Source organism: Juglans microcarpa x Juglans regia, chromosome 6D (assembly GCF_004785595.1).
Source record: "Juglans microcarpa x Juglans regia isolate MS1-56 chromosome 6D, Jm3101_v1.0, whole genome shotgun sequence".
NCBI classification, from domain to species: domain Eukaryota; kingdom Viridiplantae; phylum Streptophyta; class Magnoliopsida; order Fagales; family Juglandaceae; genus Juglans; species Juglans microcarpa x Juglans regia.
Window position 1 is genome coordinate 29,190,893 of NC_054604.1, and position 24,714 is coordinate 29,215,606.

A 24,714-nucleotide genomic window follows, 5' to 3' on the forward strand; every position below is an offset into this window, starting at 1 on the left:
ATACTTTTCTTGTTCTTGACCTAATTCTTCTAAGAGATTTTTCATCCATAACAACTATTTGCTAGCTTCAGCGATGACAATATACTTTGCCTTGTGGTATACAAAGCAACACATTTTTGTAGTCTGGATTGCCATGACACAACTGCCCTTGAATAAGTAATCAAGTATTTTGAAATAGACTTTCTGGAATCAATGTTGCCAGTTATATCTATATCTGTAAACCCATCAAGTATAGGCTTACAATATCCAAAGCACAAATATGTAATGGAAGTGCCTCTAAGATGCCTAAGAATCCATTTAATAGCTGCCAATGCTTTTTTCCAGGATTAGAGAGAAATTGACTAAAACCTATAACAACATGAGCGATAATAGGTGCTGTGCACACCATGACATACATTAAGCTACCCACAGCTGATGCATAAGGCACATTTTGCATGTTTTCCTTCTCTTTCTCCTATGTAAGACTACTATGAACTTAGCATCGAATAACTTTCACGTAGAGAACTCACTATTTTTACCTTGCCCATGTTGAACCTATCTAGTACCTTTTTGACATAACTCTCTTGAGATAGCCACAACTTGGCATTCTTTCTATCATCAGAGGTCTTCATACCAAGGATCTGTTTTGCAGGCACGAAGCATTTCATAGCAAAAAAACTTGCTCAACTCTTTTCTCAATTTGTCAAAATTTTTAGAATTATGACCAACTATCAATATGTCATCCACATATAGCAGGAGAATAATAAAGCCACCATCAGAGAACTTTTTAACAAACGCACGATGGTCAAAAGTAGTTTTTATCATACTCGTGCTCAACCAAAGGAATCAAATCTTTTATACCACTGTCTAGGTGTTCGCTTGAGTCCCTATAAACTCATTTTCAATCGATACACAAGATTTTTTTTCCCTTTCTGTGAAGCCCTTTGCTTGCTTAGAATATATTTCCTCCTCCAATTCACCATAGAGGAAAGCAATCTTCACATCAAGCTATTCAATTTCTAAATCATACTAGCAGCCAAACCTAAGAGAAGTTTGATAGAAGACATTTGTGATGACGTCTAGCTCGATGCGGTTCAATTTTATTTATATGACACTTTAATATAAGAGCTATCTTCCTTCATCCAAGGATTGTGAGGACATGAAGTGGATCTCCCCAACGATCGCTCCAGAATAATAAGGTGCAATCACACCAACCACCATGGTCTCTGCCTTAAGGTTCATAATCCGCTTATCAGTTTGTACTAAAATCGACATTTTTTGCAGCTCCCCCTTAGAGGAAAGGTAGGTAACATTTATTTGTTCCCAGTGCCCGTCTTTTATTTTCTTTTGTGCGGTACTAGTTTTAATGGGTGTTTTTCAAGATCCATTTCCACTATTCATATATTCCTGATCTATCTGTTAATCATTATATGTAGAGCTTGCTTAGAAAAAAAAGAAAAAAAGAAAGAAAGGAAACAATAGAGTCTAGACTCCATGCAACAGTAGAAATGCAAAATAGTAGGAAGATGCAATGAAAAAATCTCTAAATCCCATTTCCTTTTTCACAAGACATTCAACTTTTGCCATGCTTATTTTCAACTCTTAATACCACATAGCACAAATGTTGGCCTACTATATAATTTTCTGAAGGTTACAGATAAATTATATAATGTTCCACTCATATAAGAGCAAGAATAATATAGACAGTAAAAAGCAAATTGGCTAATTTGAATCCATAAGAGGAAGAGAAACTAGCCCATAAAGAGCCAAAGCTAGACATGTTGAAGTTGCAGTAGTTTTGAATGGTATTCTTCCTTTATCATTCCTCAAGACCATGGCTTCATAAATTGGCAAGGCATTCAGCACTACAAAACCTGCTAAGAACATCTGCAGAAATAGACCCTCCATTTTGCTACCTCTTAGAACTTGTACAAGCCCCATAAGAAATGATACCAAATTGACAATGGCTGCTGTTATTAATGGCACAAACATGTTTGATGAGTCTCCAAACTCAAACATACCTTGTCCATATCTTTTGCTTTGTTCATCATCGATCACTTTGTTGGTCAAACCGAAACCATATGTGGAAATGCCTAAACATTTTAGGAAGAACTCGAGGCTTCCATACCCAAAGGATGAGAGCCCTCGTATCATCCACATTCTCTGATCATTCCACCAGTTTTGAACTGTTCCTTCCTCTATCATAAATTCAAGGAGATCTTGTCCATAGGCTCCAAGGACAAGAAATACATACAAGATAAAACTAGGCTCTGATAGCTGCAATATTGTTTCACCAATAAGTAAAATCTAAATGGATGGAAGGTAGAATAATAAAAGGAGAGGCTTAATGTTCAAAAGTTTGACCATGAAAAAATGTGTTAGTAATCTTTTTCTATTCATAAAACAAAGTCTTGATTAGTAGCTAAGTAATGAATAAAAAAAAATCTATAACCTGTAAAAAGCATACCTTTGGAAATACAGAAAGTCCATGGAGAAGGCATAGTTGGGGGAGGAACGCATAGAGGGTGAGAGGAATAAACCACGTGGACCAGAAACAATAATGAGTGTAGGCAAGGCCCATATGAGGGCCCAAAGATCTAATACCGCAGGTTAAGGGACTAAAACTGGAGAAGGCAACCTGTAGAGAACCAATGGACCATCGCTGGACTTGGTTTAGGACATCGACAAGGCTGATTGGTGCATCACCCAAAAAGGCTGCCCTCTTAGGGTTGCAAAATATGGACCTCCATCCCTCGCATTGTAGTTGAAGCCCTGTGAAGAAGTCCTCTACAAGTGATCCATATCTGTAGCCCACCTATATATCCAATTTGTACATCCAGTCCATTTATTCTAATTCAGACCATAATTCTCCATTTGAATTCCAATGCTCTACAAATATCTTCTCATATTATAACACAATTAAGTGGATTGAGATTCTTGATTGTTTGGATGAATTGAATGGTTCAATACAAAGAGAAATATGTATAGTATTAAATGCATATCTGGAGTTCATACTGTCCGAAAATCTTATGCATGTTCCATTAAATGTTGTAGAATCTACATGATGTGTCTATCTCTTACCAAATTTAAATACAATTTAGTTAAAATGGTCAATTCATTTCCAATAAAATGAGAGACAATAAGAAAAAACTAAGAGGTTTCCAAGATTGTTTAACTGATGATTGAACCATGTGCTACAAATGGTAAACTCTTTTTTCAAAGAGTTTTATGATCAAGTATTGAAATAGTTTGCGGTTTACCATTTGCATTAGTTTATTTACCTTTTTTAAACCCTTTGCTTCTTATGATTCTGAATTTGATTAGATCAGCCTTTATCAAGCTCCATTACTATTTGACATGTGTAATTTAAAAAAAAAAACTATTAAACGTTAATTAATAAATAGCAAGTCTTGCTTCCTAGTAAATTTAAAGGCTTGAACTACTCCAAATAAAATGAGCTCAGATCTCTAGTTTTTTTAATATAATTGAAAGCTACTAATTAACACCATGGTGCTAAATAATAAGAAAAAGCTGACCTCATAACCCCATTTGGTCTTGTACTCATAGTTACACCTTGCAACCTTGTGTGCCAATTCCAAAACCGGTTGGGACTGGATGGACTTGTCAACAACACTGTCGGGGCAAAGTTCTGGGATCTCCGGTGGCACAATGGTTGATGGGCTGCCAAAGAAAGCTCGTCGGTTGAAGAAACATCCGGTTCCAATATAATTAGGGCCCAACACTCCATCCAATCCCAAGAGATTAGAACAAAACGGTCGTTTATATTCACAACTATAGGTATCGTTCTTGTTGATCCCATGAAAGATTTGAGGGAATTGAACATACGCTAATTTGGACATGAGTTTAGGGTCTAATAGGTAACACAATGCACGAAGAGGTGTTCGTGGGTCATTAGAATACATGTCACAATCCAGGTTGAGGATTATGGGTGCGTTGGTCATGGTGGCTGACACTCGAAGCTTCAATACATGATGACAAAGAGAAAACAAAATAAATACATGAAAATGAATGATAAAAAACAGTTAACAAAAGATAACATTGTGGAGCATTTTGGTGTAGATATAGGCAAGCTTACCATTACGTTGAGGGCACCTGCCTTGAAATTGTGGGATGAAGTCCTGCTCTTTTCCCTAGAGACATAGATGAGGTTCGGCATTAAATGGTTGGTAGCGTCTTTGTTTTTGCGACTCTCTAACAAGACCTGCTCATGGTTGATTTAAGCTGCCAATTAATATCTAATTAGGAACTAATAAACTTAATAAGACAAGAAAAATGTTATTTGTACTTATAATTTTTACTTACATAACAATCATACTGACATGTCAGTAAAAAAACTAATACAATGAGTCTAGTATATAAAATTGTAAGTATATATATATATATGTATATATATATAATGCTACTCATACGATAAATGTACGTACCTGGATTACAGTGGGATGGTCTTGCCGGGTAAATCCATGATCTACCCATTGGCTGAAAGCCTTGCGCTCTAGCTCCTCAGTGATATACTCTTCGTCAACTTTCCCTTTCTCAAGGACTCTCTCTACCCTTTGTTTCATGCTTTCATACATTTTCTGTGATAACGTACGTTTTGAACAAGAGGAGTATTGATAAATTAATAATCGAATCAACAATGAGACAATCCTACATCTAACCCAACAAAATTAGACACAGACTTTCTCAATAGAATGTAGAGAATTGAAATTTACAGAAATATTTAAGGGACGATCATCATGACCATATTCAACAATTGATGCATTGATTAATGTCTAAATAATAAATCGATTTAAAAACTTTTACGTCATACACCATTCAAGTGACATAATTTTATTTAGAAGATAAATTTAAATTTTAAATATTACAAATCAAATTATGCCATATGAATGATGTGTAGTATAAAAGTTATCAAATAACACTACTCAAGTGTTTCTTATTACACATTAAGTGGGATTAATGGGCCCATTTATATAGTATGTTGATTTAACAATATATATATATATATATTATAGTTATAAATGTAATATAATTAATCATATAATATGCGAAACATGGTAGATGACATTAATAGACGTGGCAAGATTAACATTGATTTTGTGCCCACAAAATTACTCTTTAATTTTTCTTAATGAACTAATGATTGGAAACGTCCAAATAAGCTTCCCAAAAAATAGAAGCGACAATTATTGTGGTCCATATACAGGTACTACTTAATTATCTCTGTCGGCCATATTTATCTTGTCTTGGAGCACGCTTCGTCGTCGTGCATGTATGGGGCAAAGCAAACACCTTTTTCCAGATCTTCGTACTCTTTTTGGCTAAGCTAGCAGCTTGGTTTCCGTTAATGTGAAGGCTTATCTCTGCCGAGAAATTATTTTTTTTTTTGGGGTAATCATTAGCTTTTCAACTTGCTTATTATGTGCGCTTATATGTGTGTGTATATATATATATATATATTTGGTTGATTTTACTTCCTTCGAGTATTTTCAGTCGAAACAAACATAGTCCGTGGTTCGAGTTTTCTGAAATTGTTAAAATTCTGAGATTGGTTCTCATATCTCTGCGTGAAGGCCGGAACAAGGATTTTTGGAAGAGAGAACAATTAGAGCATAGAGAATTACCTACCGTGCCGATGTGGACGGTGGTGGCCTGGATTTGTGTTTGAAATTTGGGGGAGACAGGTGATCAGGTGGTCTCGGTGCTTGGGTATGAAATTTTGATCTAGGCTTTCCGCGTATTTTTACTAGAGTAATGATTTTCTTTTTAAAAAATTTTATATAAAGCTTATGTATTTAGTTCTTGTACCTGACCTTACTCTTACTGAGCAACGCTCCAAAAAAAAGAAAAAAAGAAGAGAACTAATGCAACAATCCGACAATTGTGTAGAGTACATTGTGTCTACTGTGAGGTGGGTATATCATTTCATTTCTATTTATTGTGTGATACGTTAACATCTTATTCACAATTTAATAATTTATTATATTTAAAAGATGTTTAATCACTTATTATTACCTGAATCTCCTCTTTATCGAAGAACCATGAAGAATGATTTAATGCAAAATATGCTTCTGGGCTCCTCTCTATTATATTATTCTTCCTGCAGAATGGTAACCAGTGATATGCAAATTTAGCAGCTTCCATGCAAGCAAAGAGTGTCACCTGTGATCCCCCATCATCCGATACATAAACCGAAATCTTCTCCGTCGGATAGTCATAAGCCATGACCGATAAGGCTGTACTCACCAGCCTCAGCGGTGGCTCCTTGTACGGATCGGCGGTGCATATAAACACATCCAATCCTGGAAAGTCTGAAGAAGATTTTTTTAAGAGTAGTGTCTTCTGGAGGTTTTCAGGATATTCATCACGATAAACAATGGTCATGAGAAAACATTGACGAGTGAACCACAAGAAAGCAAGGAAAGTATCGGAGACGAGGAAGGAGAGGGAGATGAGGAAGGATGCGAAGGTGGTGGAGTGGATGAGCTTGAGTGCATGGTGATGGAGTAGCACTAAGATGGCAGAGAAGTAAACTGCCGCAAACATGCGGTTGAAGGCTGTGCGACTTGCATATCTAAGCCTGTGAAGGGGAGGATCGCGCGCAGGAGAGGTACTCAGGCCCTGATCCATGTCTGTTGGTGGTGTACAACAGTTCTAGAGGACTGACTGTAAGGATAAACTGGGGCTTAATTTATAGGCAAGTTTGGAATTTACTTTTTAATTATGAAAAAGAAGTTTGTTCTTCCGGGACTATTTTGATATAGCAGTATATTACTAAAAAACAATAATTAGTCTTGAGACTGACTATATACGATCTTTCAACGTTCACAGAACATTGAAAAACATAATCTTTTCCATTGCTGAGCACTTTTGTGGGGTGGTCTCTCAATGTGAATGTGAGGGAAACCGATTCAGCTAGGTAATTATTTGCTAATTTCTGAATAAGTAGTTTTGTTTAAACATATTTTAGTTAGAAATTTTTTTTATAAAAATAAATCTATAAATTGACGTAACTTAATGTAATACATTAGATTATAAAATTATTTTTATTGTAAAATAAATTTAATGTATTATATAAAATCATATCAGTCTAAATTTATTTTTATAAGATATTTTTGTGGTGACAACTTTTTGTTTAAAAAAATGATGTGCCATGTCATGTGTGGTGTGGAGAGAGAGGGGAAAAAAACAAAAAAAAAGGAAATTTATCTTTTTCATACACTTTCATAAGAGATTTGAGAAATCATATGTGGTTTGATTTGATGAAATTTTAATATGTTATTCTTGTTGGTGACAATTTTGTTTTGATTGGTGCTAATAATTGCAAATTTGAAATGACACTCTGGTTGTTGCAAATGCTCAACTGTTGAGATCTTTCTTATTGCTCTGGTTAATATCCAGTTATATGAAAATAATTATATGTTGAACCAAAAATATAATTAGCCTTGATGTATTGGCAACTTCTAGCGATTGCTCTAAAGAAAACAATATGTAAATGCATTAATATTGATAATAAAAGTTTTAACTGGATTAGATCCCATGTTTTTCCCTTCGCATTGGAAGGTTTTACACGTAAAAATTTTAGTGTCTTGTTGTCGGTTATTTAATTTTTTTTATCCTATTTGTGGGTTTATTTTTATTAAATTATCAATTAAATTACATAAAAAAATTATAAAAAATATTGTTGTGTTCACTCTAACAAAATGGTAGCATAACTTGATAGGGGATCACAAATAGTATGATTAAACTCAATTCTTCCTACTGATTAGAAAATTACTTAATTTGAAAAACAAGGCTAAAAGATATTATATTACTGTAAAGAGTTATTTTGACTTACTGTTGATTTGGCTGGTGTTCAATAAAAAACAATTTTTTTTGTTTTTTTTTTAATATTTAAAGAAGTTTAGTCAATATTTGAAAAAAGAAATTGATATTCGGGTTATTCGGTAACCCCACGAAGTGGATATAACATCATCCATATATATTTATAATTTTAATTGTAGATATTAAAGTTAAAATGAAGTTGAAAGAGTCAATAATTGATCCTTCGCGACTCCTTGCAGCCATATTTCCCCCGTAGAAGTGTCATTGTCTATGAGGGCCCGGAGTACTGTGCTCTGCAGTACTGGTCGATTTGGGATATCTTTCCCTTGGCTAATAACGATTTCCTCGCCAAAACATCTGAACATATTGATTAGATAAGTTTCACTCAGTTAGCCAATCTTTTCAGTGCATTATTTTCTGAATGAAACCTACTAGCAATGTCAGCTTCAGCTAGTGGTACCCATGTCTTATTAGATTTGAATCGGTCTCTTGACCGTAAAATATATATATTAAAAAAAAAAAAAAAAAGAGCACTCACGTTTCTCTGGCTCCACCATTTTGGATAGCATGGGTTGAGTTTGAAAAGTGTCGAATGCATTGTCTTTTTGTAGTTTTGATTTGAGTTTAATTGGCGAGGTTCTTTGAACTGAATTGTTAGTTTGAAAATGGGTCAAGTCTACTCCTGCCGGGGACAATTACTTTTGGAAAGAATATTTAGTTTCATATGCAAACTCTTAGGTTGGAATTAGTTAAATGCTTTAATGAAATAGCCATGTTGGTAGCTATGAGGGGAGAAATCCTCATAGGCTCGAGATGAGGCTCGAGTCCGCGTACAAGAATCGAGATGGGCCAGGATGGCACAAAAGGCCCGAGAGGGAGAATGCAGGGCAAGAGTCCTGACAAGAGAACTGGAGACCATGCAACTTGACACCACTAACCGAAAAGACAAGGGAGCCTGTGTAACTTGACACAACTAACCAAGAAGAACCGTCCGGAGCCACGTCGCATTTAATGGAGCAGAAACGAGCTTCATGGAGGCCATGTCGTATTTAACGGTGCAAGAGCAGGCAGGCATGGCAGGGTCACGCTGCATTCAATGCGCCCTAGGGGACGACATGCAACTCGAAAGCGCTCCTGGGTGTCAACAACAATTCTGGCCAGGCTTGACAAGACTAGTGGAAAGCAGGAAGTTGGCAGGGACGTACGATCCTAGTATGGAGCTGCATACGGCTCATCATGACCTCAGGATCCGCTCAGACCAAGTATAAATACCCTTCACCCTGTCGAGAGGGGGCTGACTTGCATTCTTAAACACTTCTTTGCTATCTCATTCTAGCTCTCACTTTCTCTCTTCACCTTCAACCATGGACTGACTTGAGCATCGCAAGTACCACAACCCCTGAGCTCCCCCATTCTCATTGTTGTATGAAAGAGCCCAAGTGCTGCTAGCGTGGAGTTGCTCAGGCCTGCAAAACATGACATCAACATTATTGCCATTTGAAGGATTTCTTTTCCTACAAGTAATGTATCCTTCGTATACCGACTACGATGCGCTTTCAAGTCTTGCGGTGAGAAGAAGAGTAACCTGAAGCAATGGAAGGGAGAATTAATGAGCAAGCGGCAACGATACAGAAACTCATGGAAGAGATGGTGGCCCTTCGCCAAGAAAACGCCGCCTTGAATGGGGGATAGAGAATCGGAGGGAGACCATCACAACCACAACTCCAAGATCCACTGTCCCCTGAGATGGAGACAGCCAAAGAAGAGAGGCGTAAGGTGGACCTCTGGTTCCAAAAACTTGAAAACAGATACGACGAGGTGGTCAAATGGGTAGGGCCGCCTTCCACAATAGACCAATTACTCACTAGCGTCGAGTTGCCGTATCACGCCGACGACATGGCGGTTCCTTTGACCCCGAGGTTCAAAGTCCCACTAATAGATGCGTAAGATGAGTCGAAGGATCCCCTGGAGCACCTCAAAACCTTCAAGGTGCACGACCCTGCATAGGCTCCCAAACGAGGTCGCGTGTCGGGCGTTCCCCTTAACACTGAAGGGGCGGCAAGAGCGTGGTTCAGGGCCCTACTACCCGACCATCACTAGCTTCACTGAAATGTCTCGAGTCTTCTTGACTTAGTTCATGGCGAGCCGAAAAAGGAGATGACCTACTGCCTATCTCCCGACCATAAAGTAAAGAGATGGCAAGAGCCTGAAGTCTTACCTCTCTCGTTTCATTAAGGAACGCATGACGACGAATGACCAGGATGAAAAAAGCACCCTGACAGCACTATTGAGGGGAATCTAGGCCTATAACCCCTTCATGGCGGATATTGCAAAGAAAACCCTGACCTCGTTGAGAGAGTTCATGGACCGCACTGACAGCTTCATTAATGTTGAGGATAAGCTTCGAGCTTTGACAGCCCCACGTCAAATCGAGCTAGACAGAACAGACAAGAAAGCGGCCGGTCAAAGTGATGAGGGAAGCCGAGAAGATAGCAAGAAAATGGCTTGTTTGAACTTGTAAGACTCTACTTTGAACTTAGCTTTAAATATCATGCAAGTGGAGAACTCATTGCTTTTGCCTTGTCCATATTGAACCTATCTAGTACCTTCTTGATATAACTCTCTTGAGATAGCCACAACTTGGCATTCTTTTTGTCATGAGAGGTATTCATACCAAGGATCTTTTTTGCAGGCATGAAGTCTTTCATAGTAAAAGACTTGCTCAATTCTTTTTTCAATTTGTTAATTTTTTTAGAATCATGACCAACTATCAATATGTCATCCACATATAACAAAAGAATAATAAAGCCACCATCAGGGAGCTTTTTAACAAATGCACAATGATCAAAAATAGTTTTGTCATACTTGTGCTCGACCAAAGGAATCAAATTTCTTATACCCCTATCTAGGTGTCTACTTAAGTTCCAATAAACTCATTTTCAACTGACACACAAGATTTTTTTTGCCTTTTGTTGTGAACTCCTCTGGTTACTCCATATATATTTCCTCCTCGAAGTCACCATGGAGGAAAGCAATCTTCACATCAAGCTATTCATTTTTTATATATACTAGCAACCAAACCAAGACAACAACGATAGAAGACATTTTTACTATGAGCAAAAAAATTTCTTCGAATCAATGCCTTTCTTCTAATTAACTCCCTTCACAATAAAGTGTGCCTAAGCTACTTGGCTCAGTATTCAATTTGAAAACTCATTTATTCTTTAGTTCTCTCTTATCCTCTAGTAGTTCTACCAACTTATAGGTATGGTTCTTATGCTGGCATTTCATCTTTTCTTGCACGGCTCTCAACCACTTATTTTTATGATCGTCTTGCATAGTCTCCTAATAACATTCTAGCTCTCTCCTATCTAAAAGCAAAACATATTTAGTAGCAGAAAATATGGTGGGGGGCTAAGCCTCTCTAGTAGACTTCTTAACTGATTTTTTGCATGTGATTTTAAAGGAGGTTGTTCTGCTTGTTGTTCTGATCTAATATCATCAATTCCAAGTTTAGCACTTTTAATAGCATCAAATTTTTCTTCCATGTAACCCCCATATTCATCATTCATAATAGAAGAAGGAAAAATTAAATCCATATAAACAAGTTTTCATTGAAAGACTCTAGTTTTTTTACTCTGATTTATGTCTTCAATGGTTTACCCAGGAAGATGCACTACTTGGATTTGCTATAAAGCTTGGATGTCTCATCTTTAGGAATATGTCCAAACCCTTTCAGGAATGTCACTATCCAAAGTACCTAAAGGAGAAAGGTTGGCTAAGTCAACTCTATCCTAATTGCCTTAACTAAAGGAATTAGGCAATTTTTCAAGAGAGTGAATTCACCTGATTCTTTCATAAATTGTTCTGTCCATTCTCTCTGCTACAATATTATGCTATGGTGCCTTGGGAAATGTTTTCACAAGCCTGATGCCATGACTTCTCCAACACATTTTAAATATCTTCTGGTTTTCCTTTGAACTTTCACATGTATGGTCTTGAACACATCTATCACTTGATCTTTATTTTTCAATGGAAAAGCCTACACTTTTCTAGAGTGATCATCAATAAAATTAATATAATAAAATGCACCACTGAGATTTTTGGCATTCATAGTCAAACATAAGTTTAAAAGAAGTCAAGAATATCACGTTTTCTAGATGGATAAGATTTATGAAAATAAATTCTTCGTTGCTTTCCCATAAGACAGTACAGGTCATTAGTTACATACCTTGGATATTAGATATGTTTTTTTACAAGAATCTGAGGTCCATTCTCAATAATGTGAGCAATCCTCTTATGCTATGAATCAATGGAGTTTTCATTGCCAGCAGCAATAACATCTCCAATGAGCAACCTTGCATCTGTTTTCTACAGAGTGATGATATTCCTTCCCCTGGCTAGAATAAGAGAACCTTTACTAAGTTTCCACTTTCCATCTCCAAGGTAATTATGGTAGCCTTCATCATCTAATTTTCTAATTAAAATCAAATTAAAACACATATCATGGACATGCTTGACTTCTTTGAGAAGCAATTTGCACCCAATTCTAGTTTCCAATTGCACATCTCCTATGCCCACAATTTGACAATTTGCTTCATTCCCCATCCTAACCCAATCAAAGTGACCATTGGTATAGGAAGAGAAGATATTTTTGCATTGGGGCAATATGAACAGAAGCTATTATATCAATTACCCAACTAGAATCCTAACAAGCAACATTAGCATGACCATCATCGCAGACAATGAACACATCAGCATCTGATGCAACCACTATAATTTTTTTTTTCTTTCTATTCTTCACCTTATTGTTTCAGCTAGTCCTTTTTAAACTTTATGCATTCTTTCTTTATATGCCCAAACTTACCACAATGGAAACAGTTTATCCATTTTCTTAAGTGGACTTTTCTCTTGAATCGTTACAATTGTTATCACTATGAGATTTTCTGCTTCTACTTCTCCCTCGATTTTCTATAACAAGTGCCTCTAAATGAGAATAAATACAATGGATCTTTCGTTCTTGCCTCTTCGTTGAACATAATGTCTTTTACTGTATTCATAGTCATCACACCATTAGGAGCTAAATTACTGAGAGACACAACTAAAGTTTCACTACTATCTGGCATGAAATTCAAGAAAAGTAAAGCTTGAACCTCATCATGCAAGACAAGTTTGATGGTAGACAATTCATTAAGCAATTCTTGAAAAAATTTCAGATGCTCTGCAAAACGTTGTCAATTCTATACTTTAAATTTACAAGCCTTCTTATCATAAATGCTTTGTTTTGTGCAATCTTTCGCTTATAAAGACTTTCTAATTTCATTTGCAGACTATAAGCACATACTTCTTTGGTTACATGATAGAAGACACTTTGACCAACCCATTATCTGATTGACCAACAACTTTCCTATTCAATTTCTTCCATTCATCATCAGTTTTCTTTTTTGGTTTACCATTGGCCAAATCAATAGGCTCAAATAAGCAATACCAAACATCAAGAAGTGAGTTTAATCATGCTAAAAGATGAATCCTCCATTTAATCCACATAGATAATTAGCAAAATAATCAACCAAGCTCTGGTACGACTCTATTACGGTGAACACCAAAAAATAGCAGAATATTTTCTACCATTCTTTGTACAAATTATATTGGCAATCTGATAATAATAACTCACAAGTAGAACAATGAAAATCAAGCAACCCATAAGCAAGACGCCAAGATTTTTACATAGAAAACCTTTCCAATGTGAAGGGAAATACCGCGGAACCTTGTCTAGTTAAACTTCTACTATCAACAATAATGGAGATACAGATTGTCTTCTCTAGAGCAATCCCTCGAGCATGGATTCACATGCGCAAAGAAAGATTTCCAATCCATAGAAGGACTAAGTTGCATCCTCGAGGAGATGGACCTTTTTAAATTCTTGAGAAAATTAATGAGCCTTCAATAACAATAGGTCTAAACAATAACTCTAATTCATGTCTTCCACAGCTTGTATCAAGTGGATCAAAACTGATTCTCCTTCTTTCAAGCCCATCTTGAGTTTTGGGCTTTTGGTAACTTCATCCCAAGTGGATTGCACCAAGCTTTGCATTGCTTCCTTGATCTTCTTGATTCTTGATCTTGTGATTGGCTCATCTGAAACTTGCAAATGATCTTTAAGATTAGGCCCACTTTGGTTCCCATCACTTCTACTATCAACAATAATGGAGATACAGATTGTCTTCTCTAGAGCACCCTAGAGGCTACTAGTACATAAAAAATATATATATTCTTGGTTCAACACATAATCATCACCATACAAGTGGATATGAGCCAAGGCAACAAGAAAGATCTCACCAAGTGAGTAGTTGCATTAAACGACAAGAGAGGAATCTCAACAATTAGCACCAACCAAAATGAAGCTCTTGCCATTAGGAACAACATACTAAAATTTCGTCAAAAACAAACCATAGATGATTCCTCAAAACTCTGGTGGAAGTGTGAGAAAAATTCCCACTCTTCTTCTTTTTCTTTATCTTTTCCTTTATCTCTCTTCACACGCAACAGACACGGCACAACCTACTTATTATAACAAAATCCTAACTTAAACAATTTACCAAATTAGCACTAGGGGCTTAAATGGGCTTCCCTCACATGGAGAGACCCACCAAACAAGTTGAATTGTAGTAAAGGAAATTTATGGTATATTTTTTTCACAGATGTTGAATCTGCCTTGGAGAGTTTGAGATCAAAGAAGGGTTGCTCCAAATTCCACTGTGCAAGCATGTGTTTCATGTTCAATGCATCCATCTATGACTGCACTCAAACTCAACTTGTCCACTTTGTAGATGCTTAGTCATCCCCACAAAACTTCACAATCCTGCACCACCAAGTATATTTGAGCCCTCTAGCAAGATGTCACAACTTCTAACCAGACCCCACCAACTCAATCATTGGAACAACAACAGCAGCAATAGCAACAAGAACAACAAGAAGGCGGTTCTATGTCAAACATCACTAATTTATCGAGAGATCACACTCTGATAGCTATTGAATGAGTATGATCTAGTCTCTTGCAGGGAGAATCGGATTAGGACTGTTCATCCAGGTTCTAGCCCGGGAACCATAGTTTCAAAATCGGGCCAGAACCCAGACCGGGTTAGCCCAAGTTTTAAAAAACCGGAACCCGACTTTCGGGTTGCACCAAGATTATTTTTTTTATTTTTTAAATCAAAGCCTACATGTTATGAATATTTTTTCATGAAAAGTTTCTTTCCAACCTCAATCATAGGTTGTCTCAAGCAATTGAAAATACTTGAGATTGATAATATTGGGGCAGAGAAAATTGTTGCAGTTGAAGGAGAAGTAGAAGTAGTAGCAATCTGCTTGAAGTTCCCTTAATTAACTAATTTTGCATCTTAACAAATTACAAAGGATTGCATGTTTCAAAATGGTCGAGGTTGAAAGAGAGTGAATTAAAGGATGTGAGACAGTTGTGAACCGAAAAAAAAAAAAAAAAAAAAAAAAAAAAAGAGCTGTGTACCAGGTTTTAAATTAAAACTCGATACCCGGACTGGGAGTACCCTAGTTTTTCTATGTGAGTACCAGCCCAAATTTTTTCTAGGCCGAGACTTCGATAACCCAGTTCAAGACCAGGCCTAAATCGAATAATTCGTAATCAAGAATTAGTAGTTTTACCAAGCAGAACGGCATAGGAGATTATGCAAAATAAGGCATTTTCCAAGTTGGAATAGAGTTATTAATTACACATAAGTTATTTAGGCATGCTGACAGGCACATGCCTGTTGACTATTTGGTAAGAAGGTAGTGGAGTGATCAGCATAGTTTTGGATAACCTCAATAGAGGCTTGTGTAAATTGTCTTTTTGTCTTGAGAGTTAAAAAAAGACTACTACTGCCATGCCACAATTGTGTTGGACTCTATTTTTTGTTGCATGAACTCAAATAAGTAAAAAAAGATAACAAAATTAGGATAGGTAAAACTAGAATGTGATCAAGAATACATTTTTCTAGCTTAATACTTTCAATAATTCACCAATGATCAAATAGAAAGAATAGAGTTTGGCAACCCAATTCCCCGTTTCTCTCCCAGCCAAACACCCCTTTGTAGGGGTGTAAAACCAGATTTGGATCCGGATTTTAAAAATCGAGCAGATAACTGCCTGGATAAGCCTAGAAAAAAGTCCGGGTGATAACCAAATATAAACTTGGATATCTGGGTTTGTTACTTTAAAAAAAAAAAAAAAAACTTTTATAAATGTTTTTATATTACTTTTTTTTCTTAATTGATATTTCATGTTTATTGTTTAATACCCAAATTTTTTTAAAAAAAATATATATTTTAAACACTTTTTAGAAGGGTTTTTAAAAAAAAAAAATCTTTTTAACAATTCAAAATGCTTTTTTTTTTTAATAGGCCTTTATGCTTTTTTTTTATATATAAAATAAATAATAATACATCAACACACATAATGCATGCCTACTACATAACTTGTTAAAATGAGATGAGATAATTTGTTAAATGTAGTGAAATAACTTGTGAAAAGCTTGGTGTGTTCTCACAAAGGGTTTTTACCCTTGTCTACTGCATATGCTGATCACATGCATTGGAATAGTATACGTTTTAAGTAGGGATCAATCTTGACCATGATCATCATGTACAACCTTTAATAGCGAGAGTTAAGAGTCCAACATAAGTTGTTGATTACAAAGAACATATACAAGCTGTTATGGGGTCAACAACATTCTTTTCGCGTTTGTTGCTGAGGCGATTCTAAGGCGATTTGGTGTGCTGTTTTTGGTAGTTCCGTTTTTAACGAACTTTCCTTTTTTGTTTTGTTTTTTCGAATTCTGCTCCTAGGGCTGCCTTGAGCCGACGTCCCCTGCCCCTCTGATGGCGTTGTCGTCGGCGGGGAATGCTGTAACTGGTCCTTCTTATGCCCAGGCATTAGTTAAATCGGGAGAATCCGCTGGTTTCAAAATTCCTATACGTTTCCCAGTGGATATTAACGGTGATCTGGGGTTTATTTTTACAGAACCTGAAATGGTGAAGGTGGTAGAGGATTTCCATTTCGCTCTCGTCATGAAGTTTATGCGTACTTGTCCCTCTATCGATAAGATCCGTTTGGCAGTGGTTAATACGTGGGGATTGGTAGATATTCCTACAATCAGTTTTATGGATGATTTGCATGTGCTCATTCAGATGAAGAATGAACGTGACTTTGTGCATGGATGGGCATGTAAAGGGAGACTTTTGGAGGGCTCTGTTTTCCGTTTGTTCAAATGGACGAAAGATTTTGATTTTGCTAAGGAATCACCGTTGGCTCCTCAATGGATCTACTTACCAGGTTTGCCGATGCACTTATATCGAAAGGATTGTTTGCAGATCCTAGCTACTCGATTTGGACACTATCTTGAGACTGACAATGCTACCCTTAACAGAACGAGAGCATCAGGTGCTAGAATTCGTGTATAAGTGGATTTATCAGTGGAACCGAGGCAGGGTTTTCCCATTGTTTTTTCCCCATCGAAGATTATTTAGCAGAAGGTACGGTATGAAAAATCTGGATTCTATTGTCACAAATGTTATCGTCAAGGACATACTTCTATGGTCTGTAGGGTTGGTGAGAGACGAAAGGCTGAGGGTCAAAGGAAGGAAAAACCGATCTGGCAACAAGTAGTTAAACCTAGTAAGGGCGAGTCCCCGGAGATTCAGTCGGAACTACCTATTACAGAGGAACCTAAACAAGTAGTTGTAGGGGAGGCGGAGAAGATATCTGTGGTTGATAGCCAGGCGGTGCATGAGTTGCAAGGTTCTGGGCAGATTGTGGTTTTACCAAATAATACAGAGGCTCATAACCAGTTAGTGGAAGGGGAGGCAGAGAAGTTATCAGCGCAGACTGCGGTTAGCGGACAGGTTGTGCTGGATGTGCAAGAAAATGTGCAGCAGATGGTGCTGCAAAATTTTGTGCCAGTTGAGGTGCCAAAGGATGTGCCTGAGGCATCGAGCAAGGGTGTGTTGGCGCAAGCTATGGTGCAGAATGGAGATTTGCATGAGGACGTGGTGAGTAATGTTCAGTGCAATGAGGCGGAGGGTGAGGAGTTTAGGTGCAATGTTGTTCGATGTAGTCCTGTTTTCCATGAAATTATGGTAAGTCCTGTTGAGCTGGGCAGTCCTGTTTTGACGTCCAATTCGGTGCGTCCGCATAGCATTGCTAGTCATGCAGGAGTTGCTGGTTTGCTGCAAGATGAGGAAGCTCAAGGGGTTGCGTTTGTGCAAGGTTTTGTTTCTGACCGAGGGGAGGGGGAAATTCCATCGGTTTTGGGGACCAAAGGCTACGAGTCAGATGTGGAACCGAGTCATATTTCTAGAACACCAAAGGAGCTAATAGGTAAGGCAGTGCGTAAATCACAACAGGTTCCCACCCGGTCTGAAAAGTTTAATTTATGATTGAATCCATTTTTTATTGGAACGTGCGGTGCCTCGGTCAGTCTAGAAAACATCTGAAGAGTTTAGTGACAAAGTATAGTGTTTCTCTGGTTGCAATATCGGAACCGTTTGCGGAAGAGGTTCGTATGTATGAACTTGGTAGTTTCCTTAATTTTCATCATTGGTATTCTAATGTGGTTGAAGGAGGGAAGCTTTGGCTTTTTTGGAGAGAGTCTGATATTTTTGAATTTTCATGTTGCTCGGCTCAATTGATTACGGGATGGTTTAATGTAGACAACAAAAGAATTTTGTTTCTTTTGTTTATGCTAAATGTTCTCAAGTTGACAGAAGAGGTTTATGGAGGGAACTTGCCGAGGTTCAGGTGGTGGAGCAACCCTGGGTTGTTGTGGGGGATTTTAATATCATTCGCAATGATTTAGAGCGTATTGGTGGCAACTCTCGACCACTGACTTCTATGGCAGAGTTTAATGACTGCCTTGATCAGTGTGGCCTTGTTGATCTTTCCAGTGGTGGGAATCCTATGTCTTGGTGCAATGGGCATGAGGAAAGTTCTAGAAGCTGGGCTAAATTTGATAGGGCAGTCATTAATAATGCTTGCATCACTCAGTTTCTTTATGCGCATCTGGAGTATTTGAAAAGGAAAACCTCCGACCACTGCCCTATGGTTGTGCATTTTGATTGGCCTCATTCTTCATATGGTCCTTCCCCTTTCAGGTTTCAGAATATGTGGTGCTCTCATGATGGTTTTCTGGCTTGTGTTAAAGAGGCATGGAATAGACAGGATTCGGCAACAACCTTTTGAAACTGGCCATACATCTCAAGAGAACCAAGTTGGCCTTACGAGCTTGGAACAAAAATACTTTTGGTAAAGTGGAGATTATTATTCAGGACCTGGAGGCGAGATTAGAAAATCTTGAACGTCAACTTCAACTTGGGTACTCTCAGGATGTTGGAGCTGAATATTTAGTGACTAAAATTGAGATGCAATGTTGGGAGCAAAGAGAGGCTACACGCCTTAGTCAAATTGCCAAGAAGACTTGGTTAACTGAGGTGGATCAGAATACTCGTTTCTTTCACTCGGTTATAAACCAACGGCGCAAGCAAGGATTTATTTCCCATATGGTGCTCTCGGATGGAAGGGTCTTAGAGACGGCCGAGGCTATACACCAAGGTGCCACTAATTATTTTCATGATTTTCTTATAGGGGGCACGAGGGTGGAGCTTGCAGATTTGTCTCCTTTAATTAGTTCTAAGATCTCAGAAGCGGATAATGAGATGCTCTGTGTGCTACAGTCTGAGGAGGAAGTTAAAGATGCAATTATCTCCATTCCTAAGCATAACACTCCTGGCCCTTATGGTTTTGGTTCAACATTCTATATTGAGTGCTGGGATATTATTAAAAAGGATGTGATCGAGGCGGCACGTGAATTCTTTAGTGGGATGCCATTGCCCAGGTTGTTTTCCTCCTCCTTTATTGTGCTTATTCCAAAAGTTCAGGATCCAAGGACTTTTGATAAATTTCGCCCTATAAGTCTATGCTCGGTGGCTTATAAGATTTTTTCGAAAATCCTTGTTAAAAGAATGACATGGATTATTCACAAGCTTGTTTCTCCCGAACAGGGTGCTTTTGTGCCTGGTAGAAGCATTTTTGAAAATATTACGCTTGTACAGGAAATGGTTCATTCTTTGAATAAGAAAGTTTTGGGTGGCAACGTGATGGTTAAAATTGATATGGCCAAGGCCTATGATCGTGTTGATTGGGGTTTTCTACTAAACGTTTTAAAAGCTTTTGGTTTTTCCACTAGTTTTTGTCGGTTAGTTGGGGAATGTATAAAATCGCCTTGGTTTTTTGTAATGATGAATGGTACTTTTAAAGGTTTCTTCCAACCTAATCGCGGCCTACGGCAAGGAGACCCTCTATCTCCTTATTTATTCATCGTGATGGAAGAAGTTTTGACACGGCTTCTTAAAAAGAGTTTTGAAGAAGGTAGAATTGGCAGGTTTCACCATCCGGTAGGTGCTCCTTTGATCTCTCACTTATTATATGCAGATGATCTTCTGATTTTTGTGAATGGTGGTAAACGGTCCATTAAGAGACTTGTCGAGATACTTAGTGTTTATGAAGGTTGGTCTAGGCAGTTAATTAGCAAAGAAAAATATGTTATTTTTCTGTCCAAGCACATCTCTTCTTCTCGAATTCGTGCATTATTGAGAATTACTGGTTTTCGAGAGGGAAAATTCCCGGTCACCTATTTAGGGGCTCCGATTGTGTCGGGAAGATTAACGACTAGAATCATTGAGCCTTTTGTGGAGAAAGTTAGGAAGAAGGTAGCAGGTTGGAAATTCAAACTACTTTCTCAAGGGGGTAGATTGATCCTTCTGAGACATGTGCTTGTGAGTATGCCTGTTCATATTCTATCGGTGATTAATGTGCCTTTGACTTCCATTGCTCGTATCAACTCTCTCTTGTCGAGTTTTTTTCTGGGGGCAAGTCAACGATGTTAATAAGATGAAATGGCATGCTTGGCTGAAATTGTGTTTGCCTACGGGGGAGGGTGGATTGGGTGTGAAAAACTTCAAAGAGGTTCAACTTGCTCTTCATATGAAATCTGCGTTTAGATTGATGGCCACTGACTCTCTGTGGACGGATTTTTTCCGTGCAAAGTACATTAAGGATAGACACTTTTCTTTAGTTGTTGGGAGTCATCGAGGGTCTCGTTTATGGAGGTCCATTTTAGCTGTCTTGCCTGAGGTCTACAATAATGTCAAAATTATTGTACGAGGAGGCAACACTTCTTTTTGGTATGATAGGTGGTTAGCTTCAGGGCCTCTTTCTGTGCAGGTAGAGGACATTATAAATTCTAACCTTCGGATAAATGATTGTTGGCGTGATGACGCTTGGGACGTGGATCTTTTGATAGGTCTAGTTAGGGAAAATACCACCCTGGAAATCCTTCAAAACTCACATGCGGGTAATTCAGGTTCTAATACTTTTGTGTGGATGCCGTCCAAAGATGGTAGGTTCTCCACTGCCAGTGCATGGGATGTGATTAGAAAGAAAGGGGAATAACTGCACGAAGAGGAATGGATTTGGCACCGCTTGTTACCTAAACGCGTTTCCATTTGTGTTTGGAAAGCATATTATAGTTGTCTGGCAGTAGATGAGCGGGTGCAGGCTAGAGGGGTTGCACTTGCTTCGGCTTGCGACTGCTATGTTCAGAAGGCTGGTGAGAGCATTGATCATGTTTTGTGTAGTGGTGAAGTGGCAACGCAGGTCTGGGAGTTTGCGAGCACTTTGTTGGGTGTTCCTTGTATGCATCAGATGCGTTGGAAAGCTAGAATCTTGGTTTGGTTTCGTTGTGCTAAGAAGGCTTCTGCTAAAGGCGTCCTTACTGGTTTATTACCGTGCTTGATATCTTGGCAACTTTGGATCAGAAGGTGTAAAGCTAGAATGGAAGGGGTACATGACAGTGCTACTCGTGTATGGTGGTCAGTTAAATACTGGCTTTGTTGTCTTGCTGGGGATCTCAATGTTTCTACTTCTCTATCTATGCAGGACAAGAAGATTTTGCAGGAACTACAATTAGACCTTTTAGTTTAGTGGAGCCATCAGAATCAATTGGTGGCCTGGTAGAGACCTCCTGCAGGCTGGTTCAAACTTAACTCGGATGGGAGCTGTCGTGGCAATCCTGGGAATTCAGGCAGAGGGGGTGTGATTAGAGATGATGTTGGTACGGTACGGGGAGTTTATTCTGTGCATTTTGGCCAAGGTACTAATAATGGGGCTGAGTTAAGAGCTATTACAGAGGGTGTTGGGCTTTGTAAACGGCTTAATTTGTTTAATGTCATTATTGAAAGTGATTCTAAGGTGGTTGTGGATTGGCTTCATGCGGGTAAGTGTACGTTGTGGTATTTATGGGATTATTGGGATGATTTACTTTCGGCTCTGGAAGGAGTTAATTTTATGGTTGTGCATCAATTTTGGGAAGCTAATCGAGCAGCGGATTTTCTAGCACAGCAAGCCGAGTTGGGTTGGAATTTGACTTACGAAGGTTATCGGAATTTGCCACGGACATTGAGAGGTATCCTTCATCTTGATAAATTGGGTTTACCTTGTTTACGGAATTAGTTTTTTTTTTGGTTGTTTAGGCTTGTTTAGTTTGCTTTATGGTTTTTATAGTTTGTTGTATCGTTTATTTGCTTATTTTTTAAAGGTTGATTTTTGGGATGTTTTATTTGAATTTCTGTAAATCCCAAAGGTCCTGCATGTTACCACGGTTTTCCTCCGCCACAAGTGAGGGCTTTTAATAAAATTAGTAGGGGGTCACTCATGGACAGGTGGCCTTCGTCTCTTCTTAAAAAAAAAAAGTTTTATGGAGTTTTGACGGAGAAGAGATAAAAAATTGAATAAAAATATTATAAAATTAAAATATTATTAGAATATAATTTTTATATATTATTTTTGTTTTGAGATTTGAAAAAATTAAATTAATTTTTGTATTGTTTTTAGATAAGACCCGGTTATATAACCAGATCCATAACCGGATCCTAACCGGATCCGATTTTATATTATCCGCTAGGATTCAATCCGAACAAATCACCACCGAAATTCACCCGAATTTCTGGTTCCAGACACGACCCAAAAACAAAATCTGAAAGTGGGCACGTATTCCTCACAAGCGGCCGAAAGTGGCATGTGGTGACCACACACCTCCCTTCCTTGAAGCTATATCCACTAAACGCACTGGCCCAATCAATTCCCGCCCTCAGATCCTTCATATTTGCCCCACACAATCATGACATGGCCAACGTGTGCCAGTGTAGATTTCAGAGTTTCTAGGAATTCTTCCAAAAGGATTTTTGCCTCTTTCTTAGTCATTTTCCTAAAATTAGGAGATAAGATACCCTTATATGATTATATCCAAAAAAAAAAAAAAGATCCGCTAACGGTCCAACTATCACTACCACTCTCATTATCCCTTAGCAGTCTCTTCATGTCACAACCCACGAGCTCCATCTTTTTTACTTCAGCCCTAAACATGAGAACCCCATGTATCCTTTTAGGAGAGTGCAGAAATTTGCGATGGTGTGTAACGTGAAGCGGTTCAATTTTTTATCTAGCACTTTAATATAAGAGCTATCTTCCGTCACCCAAGGATTGTGAGAACGGGGAAGTCGATCTCCCCAACGATTGCTCCTGAACAATGAAGTGCAATCCACCAACCACCATCATCTCTGGCTTTGGGTTCATAATCCGATTATAGGATTTTACTAAGATTGACATTTTATGCATCTTCCCCTTGGGGGGAAAGTTAGGGAACATTTATTTGTTTCCAATGCCCGTCTTTTTATTTTCTTTTGTGTTTTTCTAGTTTTTATGAGTGTTTGTCGTGGTCCCCCACCAACTATTCATATTCCTCTATCTGTTAATCATTATCTATAGAGCTTGCTTAGACTAAAAATAAATAGGAAACAATAGAGTCTAGACACCATGCAAGTTGCAACAGCAGAAATGCAAAATAGTAGGAAATGCAATGAAAAATGCTATAATTCCCAGTTGCTTTTTCACAAGACATTCAACTTCTGCTATACTTATTTTGAGCTCTCGCAACCACATAGCACAAAGGCTGGCCTATATAATTTTCCAAAAGGTTACAGATCATAAATTATGTAGTGTTCCACTCATATCAGGGCAAGAATAGTTTAGACAGTAAAAAACAAATCTGCTAATTTCGATTCCCAAGAAGAAGAGAAACTAGCCCATAAAGAGCCAAAGCTAGACATGTTGATGTTGCAGTAATTTTGAATGGTATTCTTCCTTTATCATTCCTCAAGACCATGGCTTCGTAAATTGGCAAGGCATTCAGCACTACAAAACCTGCTAAGAACATCTGTAGAAACAGACCCTCCATTTTGCAGCCTCTTAGAACTTGTAAAAGCCCCATAAGAAATGATACCAAGTTGATAATGGCTGCCGTTATTAGTGGCACAAACATGTTTGATGAGGCTCCAAACTCGAACATACCTAGTCCATATCTTTTGCTTTGTTCATCATCAATCACTTTGCTGGTCAAACCGAAACCATAGGTGGAAATGCCCAAACATTTGAGGAAGAACTCGATGCATCCATACCCAAAGGCTGAGAGCCCTCTTATCATCCACATTCTCTGCTCGTTCCACCACTTTTGAACTGTTCCTTCCCCTATCAAAAATTCAAGGAGAGCTTGTCCATAGGCTCCAAGGACAAGAAACACATACAAGATAAAATATGGCTCTGACAGCTGGAACATATTTTCACCAATAAGTAAAGAGTAATGTTAGATATAAGCCTCAAATAGACAAGTCTCATACAAGTCTTTTGTAAAATAATGAGTCCCACTAATAAATAATAATTTGTTTTACACTTTTTTAAGGTAGGGTCTACTTTTTTACAAGGGCTTG

The 24,714-nt window shown here is 38.0% G+C and overlaps 1 protein-coding gene across 6 annotated transcripts in view; it reads right to left on the reverse strand.

Annotated features, from left to right (window-relative positions):
• Window positions 1–1,511: 1,511 nt before the first annotated feature.
• The window catches only part of LOC121235785 (cellulose synthase-like protein G3), a 28,592-nt gene continuing 5,389 nt past the window's right edge, over window positions 1,512–24,714 (reverse strand). For 2 of the 6 annotated variants that reach the window (XM_041132196.1, XM_041132200.1), the window contains one exon: window positions 23,816–24,554. In XM_041132196.1, coding sequence (XP_040988130.1) covers window positions 24,000–24,554 — 555 coding nt within the window. In that variant the 3' untranslated portion in view covers window positions 23,816–23,999. Of the gene's footprint in view, window positions 2,257–2,446; window positions 2,795–3,515; window positions 3,960–4,075; window positions 4,222–4,424; window positions 4,578–6,012; window positions 6,774–23,815; window positions 24,555–24,714 lie in introns of those variants that run through there. The other 4 variants (XM_041132198.1, XM_041132197.1, XM_041132201.1 and 1 more) reach the window with 4 other exon arrangements.